The sequence below is a fragment of the Archocentrus centrarchus genome, chromosome 13 (genome assembly GCF_007364275.1).
Source record: "Archocentrus centrarchus isolate MPI-CPG fArcCen1 chromosome 13, fArcCen1, whole genome shotgun sequence".
Classification (NCBI taxonomy): domain Eukaryota; kingdom Metazoa; phylum Chordata; class Actinopteri; order Cichliformes; family Cichlidae; genus Archocentrus; species Archocentrus centrarchus.
Window position 1 is genome coordinate 23,958,832 of NC_044358.1, and position 17,486 is coordinate 23,976,317.

General features: G+C 42.5%; 2 protein-coding genes and 1 pseudogene across 2 annotated transcripts in view; all 3 read left to right on the plus strand.

The window, feature by feature from the left end:
- The window catches only part of LOC115790475 (CLK4-associating serine/arginine rich protein-like), a 13,488-nt pseudogene extending 11,535 nt beyond the window's left edge, over positions 1-1,953 (plus strand).
- Positions 1,954-3,391: 1,438 nt separating this feature from the next.
- Positions 3,392-5,770, plus strand: LOC115790175 (U1 small nuclear ribonucleoprotein A-like). Its single transcript, XM_030743859.1, is given in 9 exon segments — positions 3,392-3,447; positions 3,742-3,825; positions 3,920-4,092; positions 4,184-4,269; positions 4,271-4,361; positions 4,803-4,967; positions 5,102-5,190; positions 5,277-5,320; positions 5,323-5,770. Coding segments are annotated over 8 exon segments (834 nt in total). The 5' UTR covers positions 3,392-3,447; positions 3,742-3,752; the 3' UTR covers positions 5,436-5,770.
- Positions 5,771-10,364: 4,594 nt separating this feature from the next.
- LOC115790173 (protein jagged-1b) overlaps positions 10,365-17,486 on the plus strand; it is a 65,651-nt gene continuing 58,529 nt past the window's right edge. The window contains exon 1 of the mRNA XM_030743857.1: positions 10,365-10,566. Within this exon, the coding sequence (XP_030599717.1) occupies positions 10,408-10,566 (159 nt within the window). The 5' untranslated portion in view covers positions 10,365-10,407. The remainder of the gene's footprint in view (positions 10,567-17,486) is intronic.

Here is a 17,486-nt window from a genome sequence, read left to right on the forward strand (position 1 = left end):
CATGCATAAAGGCATTCAGGCCACGCTACTAACACATACCTGTGTATAATTGTTGTGGAAACCGGCATGCTATGCAACACATTTTGTAGCCAAAGATAGATCGAGAAGTTAACTGACAGATTTTAGCGACACTGCAGTTGAATGACTTACTGGGGACCATCTTGGATGAGTGAAGGCACGTATGTGTTCGCCAGAACCCACTGCAGGTCCTTTCTAAACTGAAGAACAAATAGCATTGCATAAAAGGCACACAACACGGCTGTCAGTGTTCAGATATCCAGTGATAACAGTTTATTTTGATGCACTTGTACAAATACAGAAATGTGTTCACAAGCTCTGTTAAACTTTTACACCAAATATAAGTGTCACAATCTTGTTTCTGTTCTGCCAGGAACCAACTCTGAGCATCAATATCATGGGACATGTCATACTATTAACTGCAAACTGCAACAATTTAAAGCTACGGCATGCAAAGAGTCTCCTTTTAACAAACATTTTCACACCAGGCTCATCCTCGATCCATAACTCCTTCTAGTCATGATTCCTGATTTTCTAAAATAGTCATTTTATGCCAGTTGGATCATGATTGTATTAGCTGCCTTGGTTTGAGGATCCTCAATGTTATAGTAAATACCCATGTTTTCCTGCATTATAAAAGCTTCTTTGACAGGATAATGTTGGGGTCCGGGCTCTGGGGAGGCCAATCCATGACTGATAGTATTCCACTGTGTTTTTCTATCTAGGTATGGTTTTACTACATTGGCAGTGTGTTTGGGATCACTGTCATGCTGAAAAATTAAGCTGTTGCCAATCAGATGCTTTCCAGGTGTTATTGTACGGTGGATCAAAATCTGATGGTACATTTCTGTCATCATTCCATCAATTTTGACAAGATCTCCAACACCACTGGCTGAAATCCAGCTCCAAACCCTGACAGAGCCTCCCCAGTGTTTTACAGGTGTCTGTAGACAGTCACTGTTGGACCTCTCTCCTGACCTCCATACTGCTGATAATTTGAACCAAAAATGTAAAAGTGGGATTCATCACTCCATCAGACCTGTTCACTGATTTGCAGTTCAGTTCTTGTGTAATTTGGCATACCTCAGCCTTTTCTCCTGGTTTCTTAAGAATGGCTTCTTGACAGCCATTAAGACTATTTCTGATGAGACTGCAACTGAAGGCCCAGATGCATCTCTTGGTCCTGTGGCAGGTCTTTACTGGAGTTTTTCCTATTGCTTATGGACATGACTTTTAGATACTGTTGATCTGCTGTAGAGTTTTTGTTTGTTTGTTTGTTTATAGGCTTGCCACATCTTTTGTCCTTCAATTGTATAGTTTCCTCAAAATTTTTAATGACACACTGGGCACTAATCCAAGATATGACAGGTTTTTTTTTTTTTGGGAATACCCATATTGGTGCAAAAATATCATTGCATGCCTGGAGACCTGTGCTGTCTTTTGACTTTGAAAGCCCTTCAGAAAACCTAGAGAACTCCTGCTCAAAACCACTTTGAAAAACTGCAAGAAAGTCTGGCTCCCTGGAAGCTGGAGAGATTATGTATCAGTTGGCTTGAGAACGCCTCTATGTCCTCCCAGAAGAGTTGGAGGAAGAGCTCTGCTGCCCCAACCACTCAGATATGCGGCAGAAAATAGACAGGTATAGTTCTGTCAATATTTTATCTCACCCCTCACTGGTTCTGGATTATATAACTGTATATGAGGAGATGTATCATGGGTCATTTGTTAAGCTTGTTACTTTACATTCTGGTTTGTATATTAGTCATTAATCTTTGATTCTTTGTTTAGCCTAGCCTCCCGAGTGTCTTCTTGTATCTTGTGGTTAAGTCATCATTTCTGTGTTAGGTGTCTTCCTGTTATGTTCTTTCCTGTCTCCTATTATGCCCTGCTTTTAGTTCTATTTCTTGCGTTTGTGATTAATTCAGCTGTGTCTAGTTCCCCAGGTGTTTCCACTTTGGTGTGCATTTATTGCCTCACTTTCCGTTTGCTCCCCGTCTCCCCACCTGTTTCTCTGTGCTGCCTGGATTTTGTTGCTGTACCTTGGACACTGTTTTGCCTCGGGTTTGGATTTATGGTTGGACTTTTAACAGCTAAATAAATGGCTCACTTTTTGTTTTTGATCTCTGCCTTTGGGTCCTCAGTCGACACATCCTGCCAAGATATTTCCAATACTCAATGACTCATGCGTGTGAGTGGGTTGTATACAGTATCCTAAACAGTAAAACATCTTAATTAATGGACTACCCATTACTGTTTCCTTAAACTCTAAAAGACTTCCTCAAATTGATTGTGTACATCCAGCAGTTAGTGTGTGTGTATGTATGTGTATATATATATATATATATATATATATATATATATATATATATATATATTACATAATTTTTTTTAAGAGTTGGTTTTCTTGTGATAAACCTTACCTGCTCTCCCTCTGACTGATCAGAAAGCAAGCCTCTGTGTGATCTCCCTCTACAGCACTCCTACTACTGGCTATAGTCTGATACAGCTTCTTCTTGGGTGCTGAGGCTGGAGGTGGAGGAGGAGCAGGAGGAGGTGGAGGAGGAGCAGGAGGAGGTGGCAGGGAGCATTCCACTGACATCTTCTCCTCTCCTGAGGAACAAGACAGAAATAGGAATTAGTGAGTAGAAAGGGGCGAGCTACAGCAGGCCAACATAAACACTGTAATTAGAAAACCTGCACCTACCTGCCCACCTCCGCCTCTCTCTTCCAACTTCTCACAACTTAGCTAATAACTAAAGCTGTCCACATACGGAGTCCAGTAAGTGAAATTATTCGATGTTGAAAGCTATTTTTGGGGAGAAACCGATGTGCAAAAATGATCTAAAAGCCAGACGCATGTGGTCTTTCACACACTTATCCTACAACAACTGTCCGGAGCAGCAAAGCCAGCTAACACCAGGACCGTGCCCATATTTGGAAGCAGACTCGCGCTGCTTCTTCTTCGTGTATATTTTCGGGTCACACGCCAGCCGTAAAGAAACGTACCGCCCTCCAGTGTATCTAAATCGTCTCGGTACTGACTGCACAATTAAATCATAAAATGCATATGTGTAACTGTTATTTGCATATGAGGCAAAAATAAATAAATGCGTCGCTAAACTAACCCGGACAAGAAAAGATGTTACACCACATTCGGCACCCTGAGATTAATTTTCCAGGATATCTGCCCCTGTGACATCTTTTTAAACAGAACTGTGGTTCCATCTGAATACTGTAGTGCCACAATGTCTGGCAACAGCCACATGAGATTATTAAAAAAAAAATAAAAGTAAGAAAAAAAAAGACCCCCGCTCAAAAATAAAATGGGACACGGATGTGGGTTCAACACCGGAAGCTATGCTTGCGTTGTTAACGCGAGAACAGAGAACGGGATTTCTGACGACCGGGGTTTTCATTCATCGGGTTCCTGTAAGTACGTCGAGCTAAACTCTTAAATCGTTTATTTTATTGCACAGAAAAACTTCTTCACCTCATTCGTGTACGTAAGTAGTTCATTTGGCTTTTGTAGTGACGATTACAGGTATCTGGGTAAATAATATGAATGTGAGACGTTAAACGATGTGCTAATTTGTAGTCGATAGCTTGAAGGCTAACGCTTACCCCCACGCTTGGTGATTGTTTGCTAGCGGTCGCTAGCAGGTAATCCAACCTGTGCCCCAGACGGTCTCTAAAAGGAGTAAATTGTCTTCAAACACTCATCAGCAGATTAAAGGATGGCTACTGCGGAGGTCCGGCTCAACCACACCATCTACATCAACAACCTGAATGAGAAAATCAAGAAAGATGGTGAGGCTTGGACTTTGAATTCTGCTTAAAAAAAAATGCACGCACAACACAAAACTAATTTTGCACCCCCCCCCCCCCCCCCCCTTCACTGCAGAGTTGAAAAAGTCGCTGTACGCCATCTTCTCGCAGTTCGGACAGATTTTGGACATCCTGGTGGCTCGGAACATAAAGATGAAGGGTCAGGCCTTTGTTATCTTCAAAGAGATTAACAGCGCCTCCAATGCGCTGAGATCCATGCAGGGGTTCCCCTTCTACGACAAACCAATGGTAGGATAACTAAACACTGAATACTGAACTGAACTGCTGCTTCTTAGCAAACTGTATGTGCCACATGTGGTCTGTCTGTTTCGTCCTGCAGCGTATCCAGTATGCAAAGACAGACTCTGACATCATAGCTAAAATGAAAGGGACTTACGTTGAGCGTGACCGCAAAAAAGAGAAGAAAGAAGACCAAAGGACCTGATGCCACTGGACCTAAGAAGGGTGTAGCAGGAGGTGCTGCACCCATGGTCGCTGGTGTGCCTGCTGCCATGCCTGTAAGTGGGGGACTTTTTTGGGCAATCATCATGTTTTCACAAGGGGCTCTAAACAGAGGTGTGGGGAGAGAAGCAAAGTATCTAAAAACTGATGTTTTTCACAAGTTTGTCAGAAAATATTTAACTTTATTTTATGACTAAAACATGTTTCCAGTTAGAGAAGAAACACTTTAAGACTGATAAAAGTTAATAAGGAAACTAAAACAAAGGGAAAAGGTCTCTGCTGTTGGTTCCCATCTATCCATCTATCTCCATGCAGATAGAACAGATAACATAGAGCATATTATTGTAAATTGACACTTTTCCCCATTTACAAATATAAATGGCAGCACACATAATAAAAAAAAAATTTACCTTAGAAGAGGCAAATGGACAAACTAGTTGGTGGGCGAAATGTTACAAGGTTTTCAATTCACATACTCTGGACTTTCCACTCTTTAGGGAATGCCTCCAATGAGCCAGGCACCCCGCATGATGCACATGCCAGGCCAGCCGCCTTACATGCCCCCTCCAGGCATGATGCCACCTCCAGGGATGGCGCCTGGCCAAATGCCCCCTGGTGCCATTCCTCCTGGTCAGATGATGCCTGGACAAATGCCCCAGCAGGTAGTTTTCTGACAGAACATGTAACTTCATTAAACGAAGTTTTTTTTTTTTTTTTTTTTTTTTTTTTTTTTTTTTTTTTTCTTTCTTTCTTTTCCCCTGGTTGTTTGATTGTGACCTCCACTTTGTACTCACAGGTTGCAGAAAATCCACCCAATCACATCCTCTTCCTCACCAACCTTCCAGAGGAGACCAATGAGCTCATGCTCTCCATGCTCTTCAACCAGTCAGTAGCAACCTATTCTCATCTAGTTGTGCACTCTTGTGTTTGTTAAAGGCTGAGCCTAACTGTGTTGGTGCATGGGTTTTTAGGTTCCCAGGGTTCAAGGAGGTGCGTTTGGTCCCGGGACGCCACGACATGCATTTGTGGAGTTTGAGAACGAGGTGCAGGCCGGCGCTGCACGAGATGCACTACAAGGCTTCAAGATCACACAAACGAATGCAATGAAGATTTCATTCGCTAAGAAATGAGCTCTCAGGAACAGTCGTCTTCCTATGTAAAAGCAGGCCTTTGTTTTTAAAATTTGTACAGCAGTAAACTAGGCTATGACCGTACTCTTAGAAATTGACTTCCGGGGTTACACGTAAGTATGCACCAAGCTGCTGTTTTTTTAATTGTACCATATTGACAGAACTCTTTAAAATAATGGATTAAAAGTGTGAAGTTTTGTATCTTGTTGACATTAACGTTTTTGGCTTCACACCCAAATCCACAAGCAATGTGATTTATCTATTTTTTTTTTTTCCTTCTTCTTTAACTGTTTGTCATAAAGCATTGCACCCAGAGTCTGGTTTACCAGACATTGTACCTGGAGCTTTTGTTTCTTTTTTTAAATAAAATGTTTGAGTTTTCTGTGCCTCATTTATGTTGCAGTATGAGTTTTGGGCCAGTAGGTGGTGTTAAAACGTTTTCCTTTGGACAACCTAGAAGCTGACATTTAATAGTCATATTTCCTGCATTTCTCTGTCTGGTTTAATCAGTTTTACTGTTCAAACATTTGCTGTGGAAGACTGTGTTTATGTAGGTGAGAGGATGTCATCTTTAAAGCACCTTTCCCCACAGAAAATGTTGGGTGGGGGAGCCCAGCATCGAGAGACGCTCTACTTTCAGGATGCTGGTGCTGTGTGATGTACTTGGAAGCTTACCCGCATCTGCAGAAAATTAAATTCTTTGGAGTCTTTCATTAGTTATAAATTTATTACGGAGCATGGAAACGTTATGGGTCTCCATACAATTCATCCTATCCCTCGTGCTTGTAAAATTAATCCACTGGAATCTCATTTAGTTTGTGCTTTGAAGTAGAACGTAGATGTCTGAAGGGATTTTCTTTCCCTGCGTTTGACGTTTGTGTGCTGTTACATTGTTTAGTGGTTGGTTGGTCTTGCATGGTTGTAGCATTTCCTCATCTGCATCGCTTTTAAGCTGCAGTGCCCCCCCCCCCAAAAAAAAAACCTGGTCCAATACCCCCCACACTATTACACACCACTTAATGATTTAAGTTTCTACACTAAAAGATTTATTTATTTTTTTCCTTCTTTCCAACTCTGCCTTTACGATCAAGTCTGCGTCACCAGTTCGCTGTTCGTGTTGAGGCTAGTGTTGAAACCAGGTAATGAAGCTGTTAATTGAGGACATGTGAATGTGTTTCTCAAACCACCCTAAAATTGTCCTTGTGTTCTAGCCGCTAGTACACACCTATCACAGGTATGAGGCCTTAGAAAAAAGAAAAAAAAAACCTGCTGTATTTCAGAACAAAAATATAAGCATTTATTTTGGAGGGAACATTTTAAAATGAAACATATTTGGTTCTCTTAATACTTATGTTTAGTTTTCTGCTCTACTAACAAAGTTTGAAATATGTATTTTGTTCTTTTTTTCTTATTAGCTCTTTAACTTAGAAAATGCGCATTAGGTGATATATTAAAACAGGATGGCTGGTTGCTGAAACTGGGCCTTTTTATACCTGTGTAGATATTTCACTATGATTCAATTTATCATTATGGCTAGTTTACACAATTTCTGGTCAATTTAATGTCTTTTAATTTAAATGTGCTTTTCTTTCAGAAACAAAACATTTCTAGGTAGACCTGAAGGTTGAAGTTGTTAAATAGAGATAATTAAATGGACTCTATTCATTTACTTTTATTAAATGCACCATGCTAGTACCTATGCATATACACCATAAATTCAGTAAGGTGCTGGAAACATTCCTCAGAGATTTTGGTCCACGTTGCTATGATAGCATCACACAGTTGCTACAGATTTGTCCACCACATCCAGAAATTGCTTATATTGATGAGTGCATATTCCCATATTAGATTAGTAGTCACATTTATGTGTAGTGAAATAGTAAGGGACTATTTCTGTAATGTAGTATAGTAAAAATATAACATTAAGTGTAATGCAAAAGTAATTTTGAATTATGGAACAGTCTCAGTTAATTCTTGTTCATTATTGTTCAGCCTTCACATGATATGTTTGCCGACGTGCCAACAAGAACCACGTCCTCCTCTCACAGACTAGATTCATGAACGTCAGACAGAGTGACGTGCGAATTAGGCCTGAATAGCTTAATTTTGACTCCCACTATCAACTGTGCCCAGTGCACACAGGGCCTCCCTGTTGTGGACTTAAACTGTGCCCTGAGTAATTGTCAGCTCAACAGTGTGCACAGAAATTCACATTCTTCTGCAGTTTCCCAAGCCTTTCCACACTCCCTTATTTTGCCTTGAGAAAGCACTGACCTTAGCCACCAGGGCGCCATGTGTGAGTGAGAGAGAGAGTGCATGTTTGTGTGTGTGTGTGGCATGATCTTGGCAACATGCCTTGTGCCTTCCCATTCACCAACACAGTAATCTTCCAGTTGCAGGGACTGAAAGGCAACTTATCCTTAGCCAGTGGGTTATCCCTAGAAGTTATGTCAGTAAGTGTCCTTTTCGTGCTGTGTAGGCAAACTTCCCAACCCCTCAGATACGTGGGCTACTTTCAGTTAAAGAGGGGCATCCCAGAGTTTCCAAAATTACACTTTTACTCAAAGCATCAATGATGAGTGAATAAGCACATGCAAATGATTTCCTACAGATGTTTTGAACAACCTCTTTGATGTTTATGGTGTAAACACAGCTTAAATAATTCAATTGTAGTTTCACTTTAAAGGTGTTGCCTCTGTTTCACAGTGTAAACAGAGAACATGGGAAGAAAGTGTCCATAAGCTGATGAGATTGCATTTTCATGACATGCATGGTGGAGGAAAGAGAAGACCTGAATTCACTTTTGGAGGAGAAATGATGACTGACTTCTGTAGATGTTTTGTCTCAGTCAGATTCACGTATAAGTACAGATATGCACATGCATAAAAGTTACTGTTTATTTTATATTTCAGATTTCTACTTCTGCTTCTTTTCTCTGTGTGGTAGAAGTCGATGAAGCGTAAAAGTAAATATCACACATGCAGTAATCAAGTCTGATCAAAGCTCACCCACAACGTCCTTTTGAAGTGGGCAAATGAATTGATGCTAAATTCTCAGTAAATAACTCCTAGATGTGATTTGCTATCTATTTTTTCAACACAAAGCATGTTGACCGTTAGATGGAGCCAAAGGCACAACTCACAAGACTATCTATTACATAGGTACCAAGAAACCAAATGTGATTGCGGCATTTTTTTTTTTTTTTTTTTTTTTTGTGACTCTTCTTCAGGTGAACCACACACGAGAGCCTCTGAGCAGACCCAGTGATGCACGTGCGTTTCCGGATGGTTGGTTAGAATTCAGCTCGTGTTTCGAGGTCACTGCTTCTCCCATGCAAATTAGGGCTCTGCTCCTCAAGAGCCCTCTGTTCCTCTCCGGGGTCATTGCGCCAAGCCGCGGAAACACCAGTGGTTGTCAGGGAAGCTCTTGAGCAACAAGCCCGTGATAGACCTTAAGATGGAGGGGTTGGAGGAGGAGGGAGAATCTCATTAGATTTCCTCCGATAAAGAAGGTGCATTGTGTAGAAGTCTTGGGTCCAACAAGAGGAGCACTAGAGGTCAGATGTGGAAAATATGTATGCCATGTGACTGGTGCCAATATTCAAAAGATGCTTACACACCCTACAATTCTCTTTTATATTTATGCGCTGAGCCGGTTAGTATTTGTAGCCAGCCGCTCCATTAAACAGCAGCATGTCCGAACACTACAGGGCGGCACTGTCGAAACAAATTAAATTATAAAAGCAGGTTTGATTATAACATTTCATAAGAAATCAATCTGCAGGTGAGTGAGTGCTGCGTAAGCACTTTTGCCATGTGTGTCCTGACCAGGTGCGCATCTGCCTTTAGCAGAAACCACCTTGCATCTCTCCTGCAGGCGTGAAAGTATGTTTCCTGAGAGAAACTTTTACTACATCATCGGCAACAGAACGGGAATTTTAACTACAGGGGTGTCAGCTTAAAGGCCAAACGCTCCCATTCAGAGGCCACCCGAGCCTGAACAGAACTGTGATAACAGTTCGGCCCGGCTGAGCTTTGAAGTGCTCTGTGGACTGCAGAGACCAGAAACTGGAGGAGAGGAACCGGTGAGGCGCAACAAAGGATAGAGAGGAAACAGAAAACCCAGAGAGCACAACCGAGATGCGAAAAGCATTCAGGATAATCCCACGCGTAAATGTGACATTTAAAAAAGTTTGGGTTGGGCTACAGGTTGCTCAGAGTGTATAGAGGGAGAGAAAGGGATAAGAGCACCGTGCGCGCTGGGAACCATCCGAACAAGGAGTGAAAGACGGATATTCCCCGCCTCAGGACACACCCTCATGCTCTCTCTCTCCCCCTCATTGTTTCCCACAGTGACTCTATCGCCGCCAGGCTTCGTATCGGGTTTACAAATGACCAGCCAGCCGCTCCAATGAGATGAGCGCAAAGTGAAATCATTCCGCCGGAGAGAAGCAACTTTGGTCACACACTCATCATGAAATAGGATGAATAGGATTTTTATTTATATTATCTCTGAGCGTGGATTAAGCTTTGAGAGAGACAGGAGATGAAGAGAGAGTACCAGCTAATTGGGATGAGAGTTCAAGTCAAGTGAGCCGGCAGATTGGACCTGTAAAGCCTCTTAAGGCAGGTGGTGGTGGGAGGAATACAGCGCAAGGGGAGTGTGTTTATGAGAAGTGTGCGATTGTGTGCATGTGTCATTTCCAAAGGAAACCTACCTTGGTCAGAGCAGCAAGGGGTGACCAGGTGTGCGCGCGAGCGTGTGGGAGTGGATTGATTGGGGAGAGAGCCGAGCTGAGACAGAGTTATGGTTTCTTCCTTCTGGACGCGATGAAGTGGCTTAGCGGGAGTTTCAGGGTTTAAGACCGGAGAGGAGGAGAGCTGGGCGGACGGAGGACACTGGAAGGGAGGAGGAGGGTGGGCACCGCCGCCACCAAAGCGCATAGCACGGTCCCCAGTCCCTTGATGCAGGGATGGAGAGCTCACGGGCGCACGGGGTAACTCGGAAGAATCTGAGAAGCAAAGGTGAAAAGATCAACAGGAAGCCAGACATGAGGGCTGGGCGACACCAGGGACACTTCCACCTGCAGCGGACTCTGATTTTTCTCGTCGCGCTCACGGTACAACCGCAGGTAAGCCACCGATTAAGTGCTATTTCGGGCAGCATGCACTTATACGCCCGACGCATACTCGCAACTGTGGTTCAAACTGGATTTTAAATGAAAGCTGAGTGAAAATACTCAATAATGAAGTCCACACACAGTGTCCCTTTCCCCTTTGTGCTGCCCTCATTCTGCTCCTGCATGGCGCTGTGCCCACCTGTTGTTTCAGCCCACTGGTGTATTATCCCACGCAACAGAGAACGACTGTAATCCAATTTTAGAAGCATGGGATGCAAATATCAGAACAAAAATACGTGTCTGCAACGGATAGCAAAATCATATATCTATATATATCTACAATAATAAAAGAGTCAGTGTGCCACTGTTTGCCAAACAAAGACATGTCATAAGAACACAACTCAATCACAGTAGTGATATGTAGTCGATAAATGCGATTTATTTAGTATTTTTTGTGCTAAGTAAGGACTCTTAATTCCTTTTACTTTAATTTGGTAAATCCTCGGTGATTACTGGAGCATAAATAACACCTTAATTGCCCACCACACCCCTGTTAAGGCATTTTCCTCATTGATGGATCAGTACAGGAGTAACAGCATCTCCATCATCTGCTGCTGCATTGCCCATTTGAAATATTAGTTGTAATTCTTAGCCTCTTAGCCCCTCTGTCTTCATGGCTGCATGTATGCACGGTTTCTTTTGTACAACTGCAAAGTTCAGTAATTAATGCAATAACCTGTAAAAATGCTTCTGAGAACATGCTTGTAACATGGGGTTTATTTCTGGCAGTATGAAAGCTCTACGTTTTATTCCATTTGTGTTTTTGGCATGAAAGCACGAATATACAACATGTTTTTTCCCTTTTCCCCCTGTGAGCCGTCAGGCAGCTGCTAGTCTTGTCAGGATGTGTATGATGTGTGACAGCAAGGCCAGGCCCAGCGGTGCTCAGAAGCATGTGTGTGTGCACACACATGTGTGTGCATATTTTTTCTAAACACTGCGCTCACATACAGCATCTGTGTCCTGGGTGTGTGTGGAGCCCGGGGCCACGGCCGAACAAACTCCGGGGCGTGTGAATGTTGAACATTCAGGCAGCTCTGCGTGCCTCTCTGTGTACCTCTGCAACCCTTTCACAGCTGAGGAACAACACACCCTGCTCTCTCCATTCTCCTCTGACTGCACTGCAGTGTGAAGCACTCACTCAAGATCCTTTGCATCTGCTGGTGCCCATTTATAATGCAGAGGATGGGGGATGTCTCAACCTGCAGTTCATAAATGAGGCTTTTTGACACTCCAGCAGTCCCTTTGTGTAGTCTGTTGTCCAAAGCCCACACCGCAGCATGCAATGCATTCGTGTTTTGCAGAATTGGGATCTTATTTTCATACTGAAGTGCTTAAAATTAGATTAGACCACAATTTAGCATATGATGTTTCTGAACTGTATTCCCTGAAATATTTCTGCTTGAAGACTGAGCAAACTGCAGTTTATAAAGTGACTTAGTTAAAAGAGAATTTCAACATTAACACAAACACATGAAAATTTAGCATCTACACAATGTTTGAAGCAACCACCCAGATAGAGTTTCAGTGTGACTGAAGTTAAAATACCTCTCACACAATGCCATTCATCTTTAAAACCTTTATTTTGATATCACAATATTATAAGACAAGGAAATTAGTCATTGAATGTTTGTTATGAAGATGGTTGTCAAAAATGTTAGGCTCATTAAATAATCAGTTCATAAAATATCAGTTGTAGCTTCACAGTGGCATTTAAAGTGCCATAGAAATATGCTTTGAAATCAATCATGCCTTTCCAAGAAATGCATTGGCCTTATGATTTGGTACAAAGAAAATTTAAATTAAACAGTTCACAGTGTGCTCTGTGAAGTCAGTTTGAACATACATATTCCATACATAAATCCAATGCATTTTAATCAATTATATTTTTATTGGTTTACTTACTTTGTGCAGTTTGATTGTGGTGCTAATATGAATCACAGCTGACATATCCAGACTGAATTACAAAAATAAGCTTAACTGTTGGGTTTTAGGGGTTCTGAACCTTCTTTTTAACATTGTGCTCCTGTTCTCCGACAGGTGGACTACTCTATGACAGTCTGAACCACTTAGAAAAGTTAACACACATCATTTTCTGAGCCTTGAATGTCAGACGTTAGAGAGGATTCTGAGTTTTACCTGCAAAGAGCCTTTAATTGGTGAAGCTCTGTTTCAGAGATGGTCTGAGCTTTGGCTTGTCTCTCTCTCTCTCCTCTCTCACTGAGCGCTGAAATGCTGGTATGCAGGGAATGGCTTGGGCAGCGAGTGGAGGAGAGGAAGAAAGGAGGATGCAGAGTGATGAGCGCCACTGTATCTCCATAAGCCTTTTGATGTAGACAAGTTCACCCCACCTCCCTCCACCACCACCCTTACCCTGCGACCCCTCCCATCTCACCCTCTCAACCCCTTTCAGCTCTGGGATAGGGTGCAAGCGAGGGACACAAAACCAGTAACAATGGGGCGACTGAGACTGTGGCTCAGTGCCTAGCAGCCCGGCTAAGGCAGCAGACATATGAGAGTTTGTTGGTCTTGGTAATTTCTGTCCATGATTGAATGCACCACACCTCTGGGGATACATGACTCAGATTCTTGGTTATAATGAGGTGTCACCAGTTCAAGGTTTGAGAAAGAAATCCAAAATGGCCATGAATTATTCTGATTTATTCATCAGTGAGGATTTAAGGACAAATTGATATAACGGTGGCTTTATTTTTGTGGTTGTTGTTGTTGGAAGAAGCCAAAACCACAGAGAGGAGTGTACACACACACACACACACACACACACACACACAAAAGCATGCATGCATGCACGCACATACCTGACCCTGGTGCTCTGAGACTCTCAGGGGGTCTTGTTAAGTCTAGAGTGTGTGAGGAGAGAGGCTGTGTGGTTTGTGTGTGTGTCCCCTTAACCCAGCCCTAAACAAGGAGGGAACACAGAGAAAAGAAAAGGGGACATATAAAAGTGAGGATGTCAACAATGTAGAAAATGGCCGATGACTGCAGAAAGAGAAATGACAGGAGTGTTAAAGCTTGTTCGCAGATAGTGAAACAAGTAAAGTGGAGAAGGGGGGGGGGGGGGGGGGGGCAGGATCCCAGTGTCCTAGCCCCTTGGGAAGTGGAAGTGAGAAATAAGAAGGGAGTGGTCGAGACACACAGGAAGACTAAAGAGAGAAAGAAAGACAAGAGGCAAAGACAGGGAAGTTCAAAGATAAAAAGAAGATTAGATGGCAGGAGTGGAGGTTTATCGCTCAGTAATTTACATCCCTGTTCTCCAAAAAGTTTGCATGCTGTGTAAAATGTAAATAAAAACAGAATGCAATAGGACAGAGTGATCATTTCTTTCTTTAACAGCACAGTGTAAGCATCTGAGAGCTGAGTGCCTCAATTTCTGTAGTTTGAACATAGACTGTATATGAAAGATGCGTGTACTCTCTGAGTATGAAAAACCTGCATTGTTTACAATGTCCAACAGGGGGCGAGTGTGGCTGCTTGCATAGAAAACGACCCATTGGCTCCCTTGATATACACTGTGTGCAGAATTATTAGGCAAGTTGTATTTGATAGGAGTCTTTTTATTACTGAACAACTATGTTCTCAATCAACCCAAAAGACTCATAAATCTCAAAGCTTAATATTTCTGGAAGTTGGGGTGGGGTTTTTTATATTTGGCTATCTTAGGAGGATATCTGTTTGTGCAGGTAACTATTACTGTGCAGAATTATTAGGCAACTGAGTAAAAACCAAATATGTACCCATCTCACTTGTTTATTTTCACCAGGTAAACCAATATAACAACAGAAAATTTAGAAATAAACATTTCAGACATTCAAAAACAAAAAAAAACAAATCAGTGACCAATATAGCCACCTTTCTTTACGATGACACTCAAAAGCCTTCCATCCATAGATTCTGTCAGTTGCTTGATCTGTTTGCGATCAACATTGCGTGCAGCAGCCACCACAGCCTACCAGACACTGTTCAGAGAGGTACTGTACTGTTTTCCCTCCCTGTAGATCTCACATTTTATGAGGGACCACAGGTTCTCTATGGGGTTCAGATTAGGTGAACAAGGGGGCCATGTCATTATTTTTTCTTCTTTTAGACCTTTACTGGCCAGCCACGCTGTGGAGTATTTGGATGCATGTGATGGAGCATTGTCCTGCATGAAAATCATGTTTTTCTTGAACGTTACTGACTTCTTCCTGTACCACTGCTTGAAGAAGGTGTCTTCCAGGAACTGGCAGTAGGTCTGGGAGTTGAGTTTCACTCCATCCTCAACCCAAAAAGGCCCCACAAGTTCATCTTTGATGATACCAGCCCATACCATTACCCCACCTCCACCTTGCTGGCGTCTGATTCGGAGTGGAGCTCACGGCCCTTTACTGATCCAGCCTCGGGCCCATCCATCTGGCCCATCAAGAGTCACTCTCGTTTCATCAGTCCATAAAACCTTAGAAAAATCAGTCTTAAGATATTTCTTGGCCCAGTCTTGACGTTTTATCTTATGTTTCTTGTTCAAAGGTGGTTGTTTTTCAGCCTTCCTTACCTTGGCCATGTCCCTGAGTATTGCACACCTTGTGCTTTTTGATACTCCAGTAACGTTGCAGCTCTGAAATATGGCCAAACTGGTGGCTAATGGCATCTTGGGAGCTTCACGCTTGATTTTCCTCCATTCACGGGCAGTTATTTTGCGCCTTTTTTTTTCCAACACGCTTCTTGCGACCCTGTTGGCTATTTGCCATGAAACGCTTGATTGTTCGGTGATCACTTAATTGGTAGTTGGCTTTCAAGCCTATACAGCTTGGAGTAGGACAACATGTATAAAAAGGATGATGTGGTCAAAATACTCATTTGCCTAATAATTCTGCACACAGTGTATGACCTCTGCAAACATTTTCCTGTTGGGTTCATTGTCTTAGTCACTAGTTTCTAGTCTTATTTAATATTATGTGATGTTCATTTTGCAAATTATAATCATTATCAGAGTACAAAAGAAGTATAAAGCAGGGAATGCTGTACAGCATACGTATCTTGGATTTACAAAATTAAGACTATGTGAAGTACCCTCTGAAAGTCTACTAGAAGATGCAAATGCAGCACTACGCACAATCCCTACTTTGACCATCACTGCAACCAATCATCAATTGATCTATACCGTGGCAACAGTGATCCTTGAGATGCTTGGTTATAAGAGCAGGATCCTCCATGGAAAAGACTGCTAGAGGCTCAGATCAAGGCAGCATGGAGGGAAGTTAGCCAGCTATCAGAGCTGCAGAAAGGTGTGATGAAGAAAGGGGTGCCTAAGGAGTATGACAAATTGCCAGTACCTGAGGCCTTAGAAAGGAGGTACTCTGTCCCCATTGCTGTTCTGCATAGGCCTGAACCCCGTCAGCCAGATCATTAACAAGACTGGCTACAGATACAGAATACGGAATGCAGCAAACATCAGCCACCTCCTCTACATGGATGACATCAAGCTGTATGCTAGGAGTGAATGAGATATCAATTCATTGATCCACACCAATAGGCTCTACAGCAATGACATTGGAATGGACTGGAGAAGTGTATTTGGATGGTAACAAAGAGAGGGAATGTAGGTCAGAACTGAGGGGACTGCATTACCAGAAGGCAACATTGTAGACAGTGAGGATAGCTAGAAGTACCTTGGAATCCCACAGGCAAATGGGAACCATGAAGAGGTGGCTAGGAAAGCTGTAACTGCCAAGTACCTCCAAAGAGTAAGGCAAGCACTGAAGAGTTAGCTGAGGTCTACCACACAAGGCAAGACCCCAGGTGCAGGCTGTGCAAAGTTGCCCCTGAGACAATCCAGCACATAACAGCAGGGTGCAAGATACTAGCATGCAGGGCATACATGGAACACCATAACCAAGTGGCTGGCATAGTATACAGGAACATCTGTGCTGAGTATGACCTGGAAGTCCTGAGGTCAAAATGGTATACGCCCCCACAGGGGGTAGATCCTGTGGGACTTCCAGATACAGACAGCCATTACCAGTTTGTCTAAGCAACTGGACATAGTAGTGGACAAGAAGAGGAAGGAAACTGTAGTTATAGACGTAGCAATACGAAACGATGGCAACATCAAGACAACGGAGCATGAGAAGCTCAAGAAATGCCAAGGGCTGAGAGAAGAGCTAGAGAGGATGTGGACGGTGAAGGTAACAGTGGTCCCTGTGGTAATCGGAACAAATCGGGGCAGTGACTCCCAAGCTGGGAAGAGTGGCACCAGCAGATTCCAGGAACGTCAACTGAGATCTCTGTCCAGAAGAGTGTAGTCCTAGGAACAGCTAAGATACTGTGCAAGACCCTCAAGCTCCCAGGCCACTTAAAAAAAAGAAAAAAAAACCCCAAACAATTTTATGAACCATAGACCTTGAAATCCAAAAGTCTTTACAATTTCACACTGAGAAGTGTTATGGTTAATTGTTTGCCTGCATTGTTTGCCAGTCTTAACAAGCAGTGAATTTTTGACCACTCCCCAGCTTACTTCTGAAAGACATGTTACTACTTTGCCTGATTTTCTGTGAAATGAAGTGTTGTTATTTTTCTCATCATTACACAACTTTTCTTCATTTTGGTCACCCTAATTTTTTTTCTTAGTTTCAGCCTTTTTTTTTTTTTTTAAATTCAGCATTTTACATATTGTCTTTGGACTCTTTTGAGGTTGTAAATGGAAACGTCTGTTTTTCCTTTCACTAGAGGTCAAACAGAGTTATGGGAATCAAAGTTATGTCCCATTTCTTTTTTTTCCTTCTCTCTCTCTCTCTCTCTCTTGCTTGCTTTTTGAACACTGTTGTCTTGTAACATACTGATAAACAGATGATACAGAGGAGACATGCAGGCCGCTG